The sequence below is a fragment of the Mobula birostris genome, chromosome 6 (genome assembly GCF_030028105.1).
Source record: "Mobula birostris isolate sMobBir1 chromosome 6, sMobBir1.hap1, whole genome shotgun sequence".
Classification (NCBI taxonomy): domain Eukaryota; kingdom Metazoa; phylum Chordata; class Chondrichthyes; order Myliobatiformes; family Myliobatidae; genus Mobula; species Mobula birostris.
In genome coordinates, this window is record NC_092375.1 from 164,651,264 (window position 1) to 164,669,640 (window position 18,377).

The 18,377-nt window shown below is 40.3% G+C and overlaps 1 protein-coding gene across 2 annotated transcripts in view; it reads left to right on the top strand.

The window, feature by feature from the left end:
* ccdc141 (coiled-coil domain containing 141) overlaps nucleotides 1–18,377 on the top strand; it is a 142,616-nt gene that overhangs the window by 48,759 nt on the left and 75,480 nt on the right. For both annotated transcript variants that reach the window (XM_072261776.1, XM_072261777.1), the window contains exon 9: nucleotides 10,817–10,958. In XM_072261776.1, coding sequence (XP_072117877.1) covers nucleotides 10,817–10,958 — 142 coding nt within the window. The remainder of the gene's footprint in view (nucleotides 1–10,816; nucleotides 10,959–18,377) is intronic.

Here is an 18,377-nt window from a genome sequence, read left to right on the forward strand (position 1 = left end):
TCCTTTATTTGACATGTTAGCCTCCTTCCTTCTCGAAGGTTAGCCAATCTGTTGTGGCCATTGACCAGTTTCGGAGAAATTGTAACCCGCTCCACAAACTTGTGGTTTTCTTTTGACAAACTGGGTTGTTCATTCTGACTGTGTACATGGAAGTCTGTCTTGAACAGCCAGGTTCAAAGGCAAAGCTCATCCAAATTGAAATATGAGATCCTGTTAACTGTCCCCTCTGGCTATGCACAGTCTCTTCCATCACCATGGCTCCTTTCAGTGGTCCAATCACAGTCCAAACCAACATTGTTGGAATTGCATAGGGTCCACCATTAACTTTGCAAATCACTTGCAACAGCCCCAGTGCTTTAGGCACATTTGTCCCTGTCAGCAGCTCAATTTCTGAATCAATCTCTGGCAAATGGACATGTTTCAGGTGAGACCATTCCTGGAAATCCCTCTGTTCTGGAAAGTTCCATTTGTGGACAGACACGCTTTCCTGCGTATAGATGTTAGGTAGTTCACGATAGTTTTCTCCATCTTAGCCAGCCACTTCCAATCCTGAAACAATGTAGCTACTCACAATCTTCTCTTGACCCATGGTGCTTTTGAGAATGCATGTCCCTTTTCCTGTGAGGTTGAGCTTGTTTATGAGTCTTACTGTGCAAAACACTACTGTACTTCCTTGAGCTTGTAAAGCACGAGTAACCACTGTCTTATTAGACATTGTCTTAGACTTCACTTGTACTGGAATTCTGGGAAATTTACAATCATGATCACCAGCCCCAAACAGGCCATTAAATATCAGGTCACTACTCACTCCTGTGTCTGATTTTTTTTTTTTTCACGGCTTGTTTGATTCTACACCCTTTCCATTAGAGTGAATATGAAGTATGCTGGGATGCTTGCCACTGCCTGAAATATTTCATGCATACCTTGCATGAAAGACAGTTTCTGCAACCCTTGCTGTTGTATTCTGTCCACAAACAGCCAAAGCAGACACCATTGTCTTTAAGGAAGGCAATCTTCTCACTATGAGGGCATTAATCCAATGTATTTTTGCAGAACTGACAAACCCTTTTGACTGACAAGGCCATTTCCCTTTCATTAGTTCCACATACAGTTTTAGCTTTACTTCTCACACTGGCCACAGTGGTGGCAAAGCAGCTTCCTTTAGCATTAGAATGTAAGTGTGGCTTAGTTTCGTTTACACCTTTGCTTATTGCCATGACATAACATCGTGTATATTCCCAAACACTGAGTGTGTAGAAATCTTTACAGGTTTATTTCCAATACCAGATCAAGTACAGCCTCTCCTCTTGTAGGCTTATCTACATATTGTGTCAGGAATCCTTCCTGAACACTCCTAACAAACTCCACCCCATCTAAACCCCTTGCTCTCGGGAGATGCCAATCAATATTGGGGAAATTAAAATCTCCCACCATCACAACCCTTTGGGATGTGGGAGGAAATCAGAGGACCCAGGAAAATCAATGAATTGAATTGAATTTAATTGACTTTATTACTTACATCCTTTACATAAATGAGTAAAAATCTTTACGTTACGTCTCCGTTCAAATGTAAAATGTGCAATTACAGTAATTTATAATAAATATTATGCACAACAGGATAGTCAATATAACATAGAAATACAGTTGTGTCAGCATGAATTAATCATTCTGACGGCCTGGTGGAAGTAGCTGCCCCAGAGCCTGTTGGTTCTCACTTTTATGTTGCAGTACTGTTTCCCAGATGGTAGCAAATGGAACAGTTTGAAGCTGGGGTGACTCAGGTCTCCAATGATCCTTTGGGACCTTTTTACATACCTGTCTTTGTAAATGTCCTGAATAGTGGGAAGTTCACTTCTACAGATGTGCTGGACTGCCCACACCACTCTCTGCTGAGTCCTGCGATTGAGGGAAGTACAGTTCCCTTACCAGGCAGTAATACAGCCAGTCAGGATGCTGTCAATCGTGCCCCTATAGAATGTTCTTATAACTGGACATGGCAAAGTCAGTGGATGTAGTGTACCTGGACTTTCAGAAAGCCTTTGATAAGGTCCCACATAGGAGGCTAGTGTGCAAAATTAGAGTAAATGGTATTGGGGGTAGGGTACTGACATGGATAGAAAATTGGTTGGCAGACAGGAAACAAAGAGTAGGGATTAATGGGTCCTTTTCAGAATGGCAGGCAGTGACTACTGGGGTACCGCAAGGCTTGGTGCTGGGACCGCAGCTATTTACAATATACATTAATGATTTAGATGAAGGGATTAAAAGTAACATTAGCAAATTTGCAGATGACACAAAGCTGGGTGGCAGTGTAAAATGTAAGGAGGATGTTATGAGAATGCAGGGTGACTTGGACAGATTGGGTGAGTGGGCAGATGCATGGCAGATGCAGTTTAATGTGGTTAAATGTGAGGTTATCCATCTTGGTGGCAAGAACAGGAAGGCAGATTACTATCTGAATGGTGTCAAGTTAGGAAAAGGGGAAGTACCAGGAGATCTAGGTGTCCTTGTTCATCAGTCACTGAAAGTAAGCATACAGGTACAGCAGGTGGTGAAGAAAGCTAATGGCATGCTGGCCTTCATAACAAGGGGAATTGAGTATAGGAGCAAAGAGGTCCTTCTGCAATTGTACAGGGCCCTGGTAAGACCACACCTGGAATATTGTGTACAGTTTTGGTCTCCAAATTTGAGGAAGGACATTCTTGCTATTGAGGGAGTGCAGCGCAGGTTCACGAGGTTAATTCCTGGGATGGCAGGACTGTCATATGTTGAAAGATTGGAGCGACTGGGCTTGTATACACTGGAATTTTGAAGGATGAGAGGGAATCTGATTGAAACATATAAGATTATTAAGGGATTGGACATGCTAGAGGCAGGATACATGTTCCTGATGTTGGGAGAGTCCAGAACCAGAGGCCGCAGTTTAAGGATAAGGGGTAGACAATTTAGAATGGAGTTGAGGAAAAGCTTTTTAACGCAGAGGGACGTGGTTCTGTGGAATGCTCTGCCTCAGAAGGCAGTGGAGGCCAATTCTCCGGATTCTTTCAAAAAAGAGTTAGATAGAGCTCTTAAAGATAGTGGAGTGAAGGGATATGGGGAGAAGGCAGGAAAAGGGTACTGATTGTGGATGATCAGCCATGATCACAGTGAATGATGGTGCTGGCTCGAAGGGCTGAATGGCCTACTCCTGCACCTATTGTCTAACTTGGAGGGCCATATCAAACTTCTTCAACAATCTGAGGTGAAAGAGGCACTGTTATGCCTTTTTCAGCACACAGCCGGCATGTACTGACCACGTGAGATCCTCAGTGATGTTTATGCCGAATAACTTAAAGCTGTTCACCCTCTCAACCCCAGATCCATTGATGCCAATAGGGGTTAGCCGGTCTCCATTCCTCCTGTAGTCCACAGCCAGCTCCTTTGTTTCTGCGACCTTGAGGGAGAGATTGTTTCTTTGACACCACTGTGTCAGGGTGATGACTTCCTTTCTGTTGGCTGCCTCATTATTATTTGAAATTAGGCCTGTCAGTGTAGGGTCGTCAGCAAATTTAATTAGCAGATTGGAGTTGTGGGTGGCGACATAGTCATGTGTATACACAGAGTAAAGGAGGGTGCTTAGGACACAGCCCTGAGGGTCAGGGGGCGGAAGTGAGGGAGCTCACTCTTAACACCTCATTGGGAGAAAGTGTAAACCACACACACCTGGTCAGAGGTTCCCAACCTGGAGTCCACAGACTCCTTGCTTGATGGTTTTGGTCCATGGCATAAAAAAGGTTGGGAACCCCTGCACTAGATCCATAGCACCCAGGCTGCTACACCTGTGAGGCGGTTACAGCTCTTGCTGCACTATTGTGCAGCCCATTTGGAATCTGGACTGTATTGGGATTGGCCAGCTGTGACCCCATTCACCTGGGTAAGTACAGATTATTTCAGGACTCTTCCTGCCTTATGACAAATCAAGATGCAAATCAAGAAAATCAATATGGCACTGAGCTGCACCTTCTACTGAGCCGTGGCTGAGATTTAGTTCTTTTCTTTTGGGTTTGTGGGAATGGTTCAGGAACAGAGAGAGGAGTTAAGTTAGGGTTTAAGGACAGGGTTGTGAGGGATTTAGAGATCAGGTCAGAACCTAAGTCTCCACTCCACATTTGAAGGCCAGCGATGAGAACACGAGACATTCATGACTGGATGTAAGCCTGGCAGAAGGTGGACAAGGACCCCACCCCCCAGGTCTGTGAGTTCAGGGGTCAGGGTTCCATGTGGGCAGGAGGAATGCGTTCTGATGACCCTCTGGGTTCACAAATTGGTGAGACCAGTGTTCAACCCTTGTGTTCAGGGTCCTGTCATCAGCAAGTTGGAGTTTGATACCTAGTGTTTGGTGAGTGGCGTGTCCTGGGGTCAGTGCTGAGGATTAAGCCCCAAGGGTTGAATCGGAAATCTGGATGTTGAGGCCCATTGACCAAATTTGAGTCTGCGAATCTTTGCAGGTCTGCTGGGGTGGTTGAAGCCCAATGTCTGCTGGCCCAAGTCTGAGTCTGCTGGAGGTCTGTTCTGGGGTTAAACAGCTATGAACAGTGCTGATAAAAATTATTCACCCCTTAGAAGTTTTCATGTTTTATTGTTTTACAACATTGAATCAATGGATTTAATTTAGCTTTTTTTTGACATTGATCAACAGAAAAAGGCTCATTCGTGTCAAAATGAAAACAGATCTTTACAAAGTGATCTAAATTAATTGCAAATATAAATAAGCATTCACCCTTCAAGTCAGTATTTAGTAGATGCACCTTTGACAGCAATTACACCTTGAGTCTGTGTAGATAGGTCTCTATCAGCCTTGCACATCTAGACACTGCAGTTTTTCCCCATTCTTCTTTACAAAACTGCTCAAGTTCTGTCAGATTGCATGTGGATCATGAGTGAACAGCCCTTTTCAAGTCCAACCATAAATTATCAATTGGATTGAGCTCTGACTTAGCCACTCCAGGACATTAACTTTGTTATTTTTAAGCCATTCCTGTGTAGCTTTGGCTTTAAGCTTAGGTTCATTGTCTTGCTGGAAAACAAATCTTCCCCCAAGTCGCAGTTCTCTTGCAGACTACATCAGGTTTTCCTCCAGGATTTCCCTGTATTTTGCTGTATTCATTTTACCCTCTACCTTCATAAGCCTTCCAGGGCCTGCTACAATGAAACATCCCCACAGCATGATGCAGCCACCACCATGCTTCACAGAAGGGATGGTGTGTTTTTGATGATGTGCAGTGTTTGGCTTATACTAACATAGTATTTAGTCTGATGGCCAAAAAGATCAACTTTGGTTTCATCAGACCATAGAATCTTCTTCCAGCTGACATCAGATTCTCCCACATACCTCTGGAAAACTCTGAGATTTCATGTGACTTTTTTCAACAGTGGCTTTCTCTTTGCCACTCTCCTATAAAACTGCAACTGGTGAAGCACCTGGGCAACAGTTGTTGTATGCGCAGTCCCTCCTATCTCAGTTACTGAAGCTTGTTGCTCCTCCAGAGTTGTCATAGGTCTCTTGGTGACCTCCCTCACTTGTCCCCTTCTTGCACGGTCACTCAGTTTTTAAGGACAGCCTGCTGTAGGCAGATTTACAGCTGTGCCATATTCTTTCCATTTCTTGATGATTGGCTTAACTATACACCAAGGGATATTCAGTGACAGGAATTTTCTTGTATCCATCTCCTGTCTTGAGCTTTTCAATAACCTTTTCTTGGAGTTGCTTGGAGTGTTCTTTTGTCTTCATGGTGTCATTTTTGCCAGGATACTGACTCACCAGCAATTGGACCTTCCAGATACAGGTGTATTTTTACTACAATCAGTTGAAACAGCTTGATTGCATACAGGTCTCCAAAAACAGATCTCCATTTAACTAATTATGGACTTCTAAAACCAATTGGCTTCACCAGTGATGATTTGGTGTGTCATATTAAAGAGGGAGCGTGAATACTTGTGCAATCAATTATTTTGTATTTTATATTTGTAACTAATTTAGATCACTTTGTAGAGATCTATTTACACTTTGGATGAAAGTGTCTTTTTTCTGCCGATCAGTGTCAAAAAACAAAACTAAATCTACTGTGCTTCAATGTTATAAAACAATAAAACATGAAAACTTCCAAGGGGGGGTGAATAGTTCTTGTAGGCACTGTATGTGAGTGAGGAGGAGGAAGGATCAGAACCTGCTTTGCTATTGTTGTTTTGTTGTCATGTTTTGTGTTATTCTGCCAAGCAATGTGGGCGTGCTATGTTAGCACCAGAATGTATGGTGACACTTGCCAACTGCTCCCAGCGCACCTTTGGGTGTGTTGGTTGTTCATGCAAACAATGCATTCTATAATGAACACATGATAAATAAACTTGAATCTTAAGGGAATTGCATTTTTTTAAAGTTTCCAGGGATGTTATAAAATTTTCATCTTTGCAAAAACTACACATCCTTTTACATAGATTTTTGCACAATACTATATATTGGTTAAAAACAGGAAGGTAGGTGGTTGGGAAGCAGAAATAAGCCAATGTTGAGGAGAGTACTTTGCATACCAAAAGAATGAACGAAGCTATTGAACAAGACCAATGAGGTCTACAAAATCCAGTGCAGGGACTGTAGTAAATATTATGTTGGCCAAACTGGGAGAAAACTATCCTCGAGGATCCATGTATGTCAACTGGCTGTGAAGTGGCATGACCAACTCTCCCTAGTCTCTACCCATGAAGATTGAGAGGGTTGCATATTGGACTGGGCATCAGTGAAGGTCAGGGCACAAGCAAACAGGTGCCATGCAAGAGAATTCCTAGGAGCATGGTTTTCCACAAACAATTCTGCAACTAGAGATGTAGAGCTCAATCCTATTTATGAGCCTATTCAGGCAAAATTCCAGACCACAACACACAAGGTTTGCCATTCAACCAATCAGTGAGAGATTTCCTCCCTGCATCACAATTGAGTTTCTGTAATGATGACCAATCATCTCATTGATAACTATATCAAAGGCCAAGCATTTGGAAGACACACTACAATTCGCAGCGCACTGATGATGTCTCCTCGTATGATGATAAAACATTTGCAAGTAATTTACCAAGATCGGAGAACGACTTAACCCAGCCATCAACCATCCAAGCTACACATTTTATGAATTATTTCCAACATAATATACAGTACTGTGCAAAAGCCTTAGACACCCTAGCTATGTATATGTGCCTAAGACTTTTGTGTAGTGCTGTAGATTATATTATAAATCCTATTCCTAGCTTTAAGTTTGGAAATGACAGAAATAAAGGTTGAAAACTGAATTGTGAAGAGGACGTAAGAAGCTATGAAAGTTGTGAGAAGAATTAAATACAAAAGTAGGATTTTATTGGTTATTAATGAGGCCATATCTGGAGGAACGTGTATATTATGGGTTGAGCCCCTGTATCAGTCGAGGGGAAATTGCTATAATAAAGAGGTGAGAGGGATGGGTAAGTTAGGCTAGCAAACAATTGGTAGAACAGGTGAGGAGAAACATGATGGGCAGATAGATCTGCCCAGGAAATGGTTGGAGTTATTTCCCTTCATGACCCTCACTGAGTACACATTTGAATCACGACCCATAGTATATATGCACCTGGATTTGTGAAGAATTGTATAGAAACAAAGTTCCATTAGCAAAATATTGGATGTGTTTGCAGTTCATATTCATTTAGATTAAATTATGCAGATTAGAATAAAAAAATTTAATGAATAGGAGATCATATCTTTAACAGATTGCCTTATTTGATGCATAAACATTGAATTTGATTTTAAAGTTTAACTATTTGACTGATTTTTGGTCTTGCTAATGAAATGTACTATCAGTATATCCAAAATGTATCAGAAATGTTTCGATATCATGGACAAGCATCAAACAGAAAAAGCAAATATCAGCTACCTGTTTGATACATTACTGTTGCCACAAATTTTCTCAATAATGCCTTTGCCAAAACATGCCATTTATCCTAGGGGATTGAAGATGTTAATGTAGCATTTCTGTGTTTGGAAATTTCTTGAAAAAGGTAAATTTTCAATTTTCATGTCTGTTTATGAAACATGGCAATTCCTACAAGGAGCATAAAATGAACAGCTGTTGTGTTCCATTTATTGGATACGGTGGATTTGGTTAATTAGGACAAATCAGGACCAATAAGTTTTGGCCGCGATTAAGTGGCTGCCCCAATTACCAGAAGTTTCATGGCAATAGTTTAATAGGTTTGAAAAAGACAAACTACTCTTTAACTGAGTAACAAATTATGTATTTAAATGAAATACAGAAGAAATTTGAACAATACCAATACTATTACAGTAGTATAAAACTGTATTGGTTCCTAATAGATATTGACGGAGGAATTCATCCAGTGTAGTGCCATGATATTTTGATTAATTGTAAATTTATAAAATCAACGCAGGCACCTAGTGCGGATAATAGACTACCTTCATACAATGCTTTTGATGATTATGTCCTCCAAAACATCATTTTCATGTAGGATTCAAGATGATTATCGATGCCTTCAAATTCTTCATAGTTCCCAACTTGTTGAAGTAGTGAAATAATTTCATTTTTACTCCGAGTCATTTCTGGCATCACCAAGCCAGAATGCTTGAAACCACAATGAGCAAAACAGTTCCGAATTGTCTTACTGTTATTTCTTGTCAGCTATCAGTGACAAAGATCACTGCTTTTTGAACAGAAACACATACAACTGATGCCATTTAAAAACTGTTTGCTCTAAGCATGGTGTAGTGTTGAACGGGCATACAAGTTCACGTGACTGGCGCTAGTAAGCAACTATTTGGCCACCGTCTCCTGCCCCAATTAAGCAGCGCAGTGTTCCAAGTAAACGAGGGGAATCCTGACTATTTTCTCAATCTGTTTTTGTTCTTTAAGAGTTGTCCCAAAGAAGCAACTGACTGATTAACTGATGGCCCAATCACCAGAATTCATTGTAGTTTTCTCTTACTATTGTAGAGAGGCCACACTTATAAATTTCTAGTCCTCGTTCTAATATGCCCACAAGCATACTTAAAATAATCTTTTACACTCAATACCATTAACAAAGTATTGAGTACAGGAGATGGGATGTTAGTTAGAAGTTGTATAAGACATTGGTGAGGCCTAATTTGGAATATTGTGTGACGTTTTGGTCACATAACTACAGGAAAGATGTAAATAAGGTTGAAAGAGTACAGAGAAAATTTACAAGGATGTTGCAGGGACTGGAGGACCTGAGTTATAAGGAAAGATTTAATAGGTTAGGAGTTTGTTCCTTGGAATGTAGAGGAATGTAGAAGATTGAGAATAAATTTAACAGAGGTTTACAAAATTAAGAGGGGTATAGATAGGGTTTTTCCAAAGAGATTAGGTGGGACTACAACCAGAGGTCATAGGTTAAGGGTGAAAGAGAACATGAGAGGAAACTTCTTCATTCAGAGGATTGTGAGTGTGGAACAAGCTGTCAGCCTGTCATGCTTTCAGAATTGTCCTGAAAGCTTAATGATGCCCTTCATTTTGAGAGCCAGTGTGCAGTATAAACTGTCCATAGGTGGCAGCACGACAACAAGGAAAAAAAGAATACATATTATGTATTTATAAACTGTAGTTTTGTGACTTCTTTTTTAGAGATTTAAAGTGAAGATAAAGTCCTTAGCTAAAAACTAAACAAAGCTCACAGCTTGGAAATAAAGACAATGTTAAACATATTTTCAAAAATTATTTTTATGAATTAAAATTACATTTTGATACAAGGAAGTAAAGTCAGCAAATGTTGCAAACACTCAGCAGGCCAGGCAGCATGGGGGTAAGGAAAAGGAAGTTAATCTTTCAGATTGAGGGCTCTCATCAGAACTGGAAATGTGGGAACCCAATTTATTTTACTTGTAGAAATTATGAGAATGGGGTGGATGGGTGGTTGGAGGGATGGACATGAGAAAGGGGCTGTCTCTGATAGAATGAGACCAAGGTTGCTGAGGTGATAAACTATTAATGAAGGCAAGTGGTTGATGGGTTAATCAGGGAAGCTGATTAATCTATCAATCAGGTAGGGCATGGAGAAACCGCAAACCATCAGTGGAGAGAGAAAAACTTTGTATATGTTTACCTAATTTTTCTTTCCATGGTTATTTCCTGATCTGTTTAGCATTTCTAATATTCCCCTTTTGGTTTCTGTCTCTGCAACAACTCTGACTACATTTCACAGCTTTTACATGTCCCTTTGTTTATTTCTTTCCACAGTTGCTGCCTGACCTGCTTTTGTTTCCAGCATTTTCTGCTTTTACTTTTAGCTCTTCAGCATCTGCAGTCCTTTTGTCTCCCAGTTAAGATTCATTCATGTGCAAAAATGATTCTTTGTTTAAAAAATTTGAAAGGCAGTTCCTGGCAGCATCTCTAGGAAGAGGTACAGTCAATGTTTCAGGCCGAGACCCTTCATCAGGACGAAGGGTCTCGGCCTGAAACGTCGACTGTACCTCTTCCTAGGGATGCTGCCTGGCCTGCTGCGTTCACCAGCAACTTTGTGTGTTGCTTGAATTTCCAGCATCTGCAGAATTCCTGTTGTTTGCATTTTTAAAAGGCAGTTCCCGTTTAACATTGGCATGCAACAGTTTCCAAACACTCAAATTTGCAAGGTCAAAGGGATGATTTGCTTTTCATGGAGGCATATAAGTTACAAAGGCCTGGCTATTTTTATTAAGTGAATAAATACCCTGAATTCATTTAGTACTCCCTCAGTCCCTTTATTGGCTGCGGAGACATATCAGCAGCTGTCTCTGTATGTTCAGTTTCAGAGCCTTTGGAATTTTGGAGATGATTGGCTACATTCAACAGAGAGCAGATCAGCTGACTGGACAATGCTTTGCTGATAAGGAATTAACTTCAAAGAAACAACAACTGACTGCTTCATTTGATGATCATTTTGAAAAGGTATAAGCATACAATACAAATAAATGTATTCCTTTTAATAAAACATGTTCCTTAACTGTGTTTGGAAACTTCAAAGAAAAGATTATGTTATTATTCATTTTCTTTCATGAGATGTAGATATGTCTGGTATTCCAAGTATTCATTCCCCGAATCCAAGTGTCCTTGACAAAGTAGTGGTGAGCCATCTCCTCAAAATACTACAATCTATATGATGAAGATACTTTGCAGTGTTGTCAAGAGAAGAGTGCCAGATTTGATCTCATCCAAAGTAAACTAGCAATGGTATATTTACATGTCAGAGTGGTTTGTGAGATGGAGGGAAAATCAGGGGCTAAGCCAATTCATTGAGTTCCTCCAATGCATCATGTAAGTGACTCACTCAGTAACCAAAGTATGTTAATAGTTGAGAACATAAAATTTTAGGGCAATGGATGGATGCCAATCAAGAAAATTCTCTACTCCTGGATGAAGCTGAACTCCTTGTGTAGTGTTGCAGATACTACAACCCAGGTAAGTGGAGAGTGTACCAACATACTATTGTATTTATGCATATTTTCATCTGCAGAAACCCACATGCATTATGGCCTTATGCATTATTGCTTGTGCACTCTTGGCAGTGTAAAAATGTTCAGTTAACATCAATGTTTAATTCAACAATATTTTATCTCATTTTCCAGGCTGATTGTTGGAAATGGACAAACAATATGTATTCTTGCCCACTTTCTTCTCAGTAGGCTGTGAATATAAGAATGTCAGTTATTAACATACAATATTTCATTTGGTAGTGATGTCCTTACAAGAAATCATTATTAATAAGCAGGAATCAATATATAAGTAATTATGTTAATAACTTGATATGAGGATGATTTGCATTTATAGTTGTTTCCCATTATGATCATCTTTAATTCATTGTATTTTATGGTTATAACTATGGAAGTATAAGCAATTGCAGCTATTATCAGTCATTGTAAATTTGAAAGACCATCTAAAATTAGGATGCAAATTAAGCTGTCTTGAACATACAGAAATACTGAAATACAGAACAAGGCAAATTTGCAGGAGCAGGATTATGTTGATAATTACTGAAGGGTCTGTATGTAGATTTTGAAGAACTAGCGTAACAAATTGAAGTGAAGTCAAGTCAAGTTGCTTTTTATTGTCATTCGACCATAAACTGTTGGTACAGTACACAGTAAAACCAAAACAATGTTCCTCCAGGACCATGGTGATACATGAAACAACACAAAACTACACTAGACTAACTGAGACAGCACAAAAACTACACTAGACTACGGATCTACACAGGACTACATAGGGTGCACAGAACAGTGCAGGGCAGTACAATAAATAATAAACAAGACAATAGGCACAGTAGAGGACAAATTACAATAGAATAATAAATGATTAGATGTCAGTCTAGACTCTGGGTATTGAGGAGTCTGATGGCTTAGGGAAGAAACTGTTGTACAGTCTGGTCGTGAGAGTCCGAATGCTTCAGTGCCTTTTGCCAGATGGCAGGAGGGAGAAGAGTTTATATGAGGGGTGCGTGGGGCCGTCATAATGCTGTTGGCTTTACGGGTGCAGCGTGTGGTGTAAATGTCTGTAATGGCGGGAAGCGAGACCCCAATGACCCCAATGACCCCAATGACCCCAGCTGACCTCAATATCATACTTCAGAACTACCTTGAATTTTTTGATGGAAGCTTTCACTGTGTCCATGACTATGCTGTAAGCACAAACTTACAGGGAATTCAAATGCCAAAAGGGCAGTGTTTCTGGAATGGAGTAAAGTAAAGTAACTCTAAATGAGTCCGTTCTAGGAACGATGAGAAACTGAGTTCTTTCAATTACACAATTTTCCAGATGAAAACTATGTATATGTGTTGATTTTCAACAATAACTTCAAAAGGAATCAAGTAATAAGCACAAGAGTCGGGCATATGCCACTTGAGGTTCTCAAAATTCCATAATATTTAATTAACTGAATTTACATTCTCCAGGTGCTAAGATAGGTGTCGAACAGCTGTCTTTGGATTTTGTTAACCTAGATGTCAGATTTTCTTGGTTCAGTAATTTAACCATTATGCCACTAGTTCCTATATGACAGTTTATATATTGGAGTAATAGAGTAATTCAGCATAGCCCCGGCCCTTTATCCCACCATATCCATGCCAACAATCAAGTACCTCTCTATGCTTATCCCATTTCCTTCCATTTGTTCCCTAACCTTCTATGTACGGCCAATTCAGGTGTTTGTCTAAGTGCTTCTTATATGTTGTGAGACTACCTGCCTTCACCAACCACTCAGGTGCTGCAGCCAGATTCCAACCACCTACTGGGTGAAAAAGTTCTTCATTAAATTCCCTTTAAATTTTTAAGCACGTATCCTATCCTCTCTAAATTTCTAAATGCTCATCCTAATTCCTACTTGATTCAGCCCAGTACATCATGGGTAAAACCCTCCCAACCACCGAGTACATCTACATGAAATGTTGTCATAGAAATGCAGAACAACACCTTATATTCCATCTGGGTAGCCTCCAGCCTGATGGCATGAACATTGACTTCTCTAACTTCCGTTAATGCCCCACCTCCCCTTCGTACCCCATCCATTATTTATTTATTAATATTTTTAAAATTTTTCTCTTTCTCTCCTTTTTCTCCCTCTGTCCCTCTCACTATACCCCTTGCCCATCCTCTGGGCTTCCCCCCTCCCCCTTTCTTTCTCCCCGGACCTCCTGTCCCATGATCCTCTCATATCCCTTTTGCCAATCACCTGTCCAGCTCTTGGCTCCATCCCTCCCCCTCCTGTCTTCTCCTATCATTTCAGATCTCCCCCTCCCCCTCCCACTTTCAAATCTTTTACTATCTCTTCTTTTAGTTAGTCCTGATGAAAGGTCTCGGCCCGAAACGTCGACTGTACCTCTTCCTATAGATGCTGCCTGGCCTGCTGCGTTCACCAGCAATTTTTATGCGTGTTGCTTGAAATTCCAGCATCTGCAGATTTCCTTGTGTTTGCATAGAAAAGCAGCATCCATCATCAAAGATCCTCACCACCAGGCCGCGCTCTTTTCTTGCTGCTGCCAACAAGTAGAAGGTGCAGGTGCCTCAGGACTCACAAAACCAGGTTCAAGAACAGTTACTACCCCCCAACCATCAGGCTCTTGAACAAAAGAGGAAGAATTTCCCTCTCGGGATCAATAAAATATTTATTATTATTATTATTATTATCTACATTAATTGTAGTTATTTATCTTGTTATTTATTGCTCTTTATATTTGCATGTGTGCAGTGTGTTGTCCATTGTTTACAGTTACTTTTCTGTAGATTTGCTAAGTACTTCCGTAGAAAAAGAATCTCAGAGTTGTATATGGTGACATGTATGTACTCTGATAATAATTACTTTGAACTTTGAACTAAAAGTAGGTTTAGTTACTCTGTTATGGGGGAAAGTGTCCTCCTATCTACCTTACCTATACACGTTTATAATAAATAAATACAGATCACCCAGTCTCACCTCATAACTCACCACTCAAAGTTTTTAAAGATTTTACCTTAACCTACGTACTCCTACATTCCATGCCTTTGCTAATTATGGCAAGCACTTCATGGCAAGTGTCATAGGTGTCTTGAAGTAGAGTTTTGGTCCTAAACGTCAACTGTTTGTTCATGTCCATGGATGTTGCCTGACCTGCTGAGTTCCTCCAACATTTTGTGTGTATTACTTTGGATTTCTAGCATCTGCAAAATTTCTTTAAGTATTTCATGAGCCTTCTTTACCATTTTATCCATCTGTGCTGCCACCTTCAGGGAGTCTTGCACTTGTACAGCAAAATCCCTGTTCCTCAATGTTCCCTGTAATGCTGCTTAGAAATTATTTGCGTTTTGTTTGTAATGACAATAAATATTAAGCAGTCCAAGAACATCAGCTGTATCGATCTTTCAAATTAGCAGAATAATTTTGATTGAAATATCAGTAAATGTCCATTCGAAAATCAAGTAACAAGATTTTATCTGTTTCATGTTTATGACTGGAATTGGTTTATTATTGTCACATAAACCGAGATGTAGTGAAAAGCTTCCATATTGTTCATACAGATACAGTACAATTATTACACAATGCTTTGAGATAGAACAAGTTAAAACAATAACAAGTGTAAAAACTACAGAGAAAATGGAGGGCAGTTAAGCAATAACGGACAAGGTCATAATGAGGTAGACTGTGTGTGGTCAAGGGTCCGTGTTATTCTACAAGAGGTCTGACAGCAGCGGAATAGAAGCTGTCCTTGAATCTGATGATACTTGCTTCCAGAGTTTTATATTTAGGAGAGGGGAGAAGAGGAAGTGTCTGTGGTTGGTAGGGTCTTTGATAACGTGGTTGATTTACTGAGTCAGTGAGAAGTATAGACAGTCTACAGAGGGGAGGCTAGTTTCAGTGTTGCGCTCAGCTGTGTCTATAACTCTCTGCACTTCCTTGCGGCTACATGCAAACAGTCTCCATATCAAGTTGTTATGCATCCAGATAGAATGATTTATAAATATCAGCCTCTCGGTGTTATTCAGTACTGCAGTATAATGTAGAGGATAGCTTGGCTCAGTTAATAGTAATCTGGCTCCTTAATCAGAAGATTGTGGGTCCAAGACTCACAATTGTGAGCACAAACATTGGTTGGCATTTTGTTGTAGTCTGGGGGTGATGGCATTGGGTTTGCTGACGATGAAGTTCTAAACTCAAATGATGAGTTTAAGCCCTAGCAGATACAAAGAGCCACAAGTACTCTCACTAAAGGGAAATTATACTATAAGTACCCAATCTTCAAAAGATAGTTTACTTCCCTGTTTATTTTCCGCGGCAAGTTTAACTGCCGATGCCCACTATTCGAATGGTGGGTCCATCTCCCCACCAAGGAGAAGATATTTTCAGCTAACAAAGCAGTTTAAAACACAGTTAATTTATTTTCAGTCATACTGATTTAAATCCCACAACACTTTTAAAAGACATTGAAAATTCACAGAGATTGCTAATTAAAAATTTCCAAATCACAAATCATTTCTAATACACAGAACACACAGCACAAAACATAAATCATAAAGCATAAAGGATTTTTCAAACACAAAGAATTTCCATAACACAGGTACATTTCCTATAAACTAACAAAACATATCACAATGCAGACAAACAAGTCATCCGTTGCAGAACCTGAAGCTGGAGGAATGCATTCTGGTTCACCCAGTGTTTCTTCTTGATGTTCCTTACCTATTCATAATAAGCTTGAACAGCTCTCTACATTTATACCCCTTTTCTCCCACATAGTTAACTTCACATGCATATGATACTTCCTCAGCTATCCTTTTAACATGAATGGTCTAAGAGGTCTGTGGAGACATAGTTCTTCAGCTAATACTCACAATTCACAATAATGCTATAAAGCTAACTTTATAGGGTGTATGGGGTGTCAGGGAGGGGTAGCACCTCGTGGGGGAACATGTCGCGTCCTTTTCAGGGCGGTTAGTCCACCTTTGGTCCCCACCTGGCACTCAGCTCTCACCTGTGGCTCCCTGTAGCTGTTTGCATGTGACAGTGGCCACACCCCGGGCAACGGCTTCGACAAGCCGGCTAAACCAGGTGAGGGTAGCCGACGGGTCTCAAACCCTCGGCGAGATAGGGAGTTGTCTATCCCAGCATGTGAAGACAGACTCCGGCAGATTGAGCGGACGAGACCAATGGAAGGTCCAACGGTCAAGAAGGCGGTCTCTGCAGGCGTCGTAGAACGCGTAGAGCAGGACAAGACACAGAAAACGTCCTGGTCATCCACTGCGCCTAGTCCCATCTCCAGCCATCTAGACTTTGTCTTGCCATTGAATTCAGATGGGAATTGGGAAGAGAGAGTGAGGCTGATGCTGCGCAACTCTCCCTCACTTAAATCCAAATCACGCGCTAGTCTTGACACCATCATAATGGTGTCGAGGTCCTCATCGACATCAATGGTGGACGAACAACCATAAAGCTAACTTCTGAGTACATAAACCCACTAAAACACATTAGTTATTAATATGCTAAACGATATTATCCATCTGTTCAACAAGCTTCCTTGAACTAAGCAACTTAAGAGTAAGCTTGTCTGTTTGAAACAACCCAAATTAAACAACCCATTGTTCTATACTGCATCTTGAGCAATAAAAAAACAGGTGTAGTGACTTTCCACAGGCAGTGTCTGTAAAGCTATATAGAGGGTGTGTTTTTTTAAACTTAAAACTGCCTATTGCTTTCCATTTACATTTTAAGAACTGAAGACTGACTTCATTTTACAACCAGAAACTAAACAAACTGTCAGCTGTAAGTTTACTTACAACTGTTTTTGATCAGCTGTGTTTGGAAGACAAGCTTAGCAAACATAAGCCAGGAAGCTAATCGCTATCACGTGGAACAAATGTTGCATTTTCAGTAGGGTTGTCTTTTGGCTCAGAGAGCACCAAGGACATGTCTTTTGAAAGTTTTAAAAAAGTTTTCCATGATGTTACAGGATTTCCTAGAATTCAGTGCCAACAATTCTACCCTGATCAACCCATCAAACGCCAGATGCCAATACCGTACTCTGTGCTACTTGGAATTTTCAGGAACATGGAATTAAACCTTGAGGATAAACCAATACAGGAACTAGATGTAGATAGGTGATAAGCACATTAGGAGGAAGGCAACCCTTATAATTTTCAGTGGTGATCTCTTATAGCAATCCTATTGTTTTCTGAGGAATTGGGCCATTGCTTTTGAACAATATCTCTCTCATTACAAATGAGCTAAAACAGATTGAAAATGTATGCAACATTTTATAACTTCAATATCTCTTGTGCACAAAACCACACTTACAATGGACGTAAAAACAGAAAATGTCTGAAGCACTCAGGTAATTTTAAAGGAAATAGAAACAGGGTTGTGTTCTAGGTTAAAGATTCTTTGTCCAATTCTTAGGCATTTAGATTAAACAGAGGCAAATTTATGTCGTAACACAAATTTACAGCAAGGAGACCATTCAAATCTCTGATCCCTCACCATCCAAAAAGAACTACTTTGGTTGATCCTACTTCCCAGCACTCAGTCTGCATACAGTATATACAGACAGGTGCCGGGAAAAAGCCAGCAATACCATGAAGGATAATACCACTCTCCTCATGGACTGTTTGTCCCATTCCCATCAGGGAGGAGGCTATGTAGCATCCACACCAGGAGCACCAGACTCAAAAATAGTTACTTTCCGAAGCAGTAAGGCAGATCAACACCTGTACCTACTAACCCACCTCACCATATCCCTTCCACCACCACCACTGTATCATTTCCTGTCATAGTCACCTTATGTACAGATGCTCCTGTACTTAGCATCACTTCATGTACATATGATCAATCTATGTATATAAGCTATG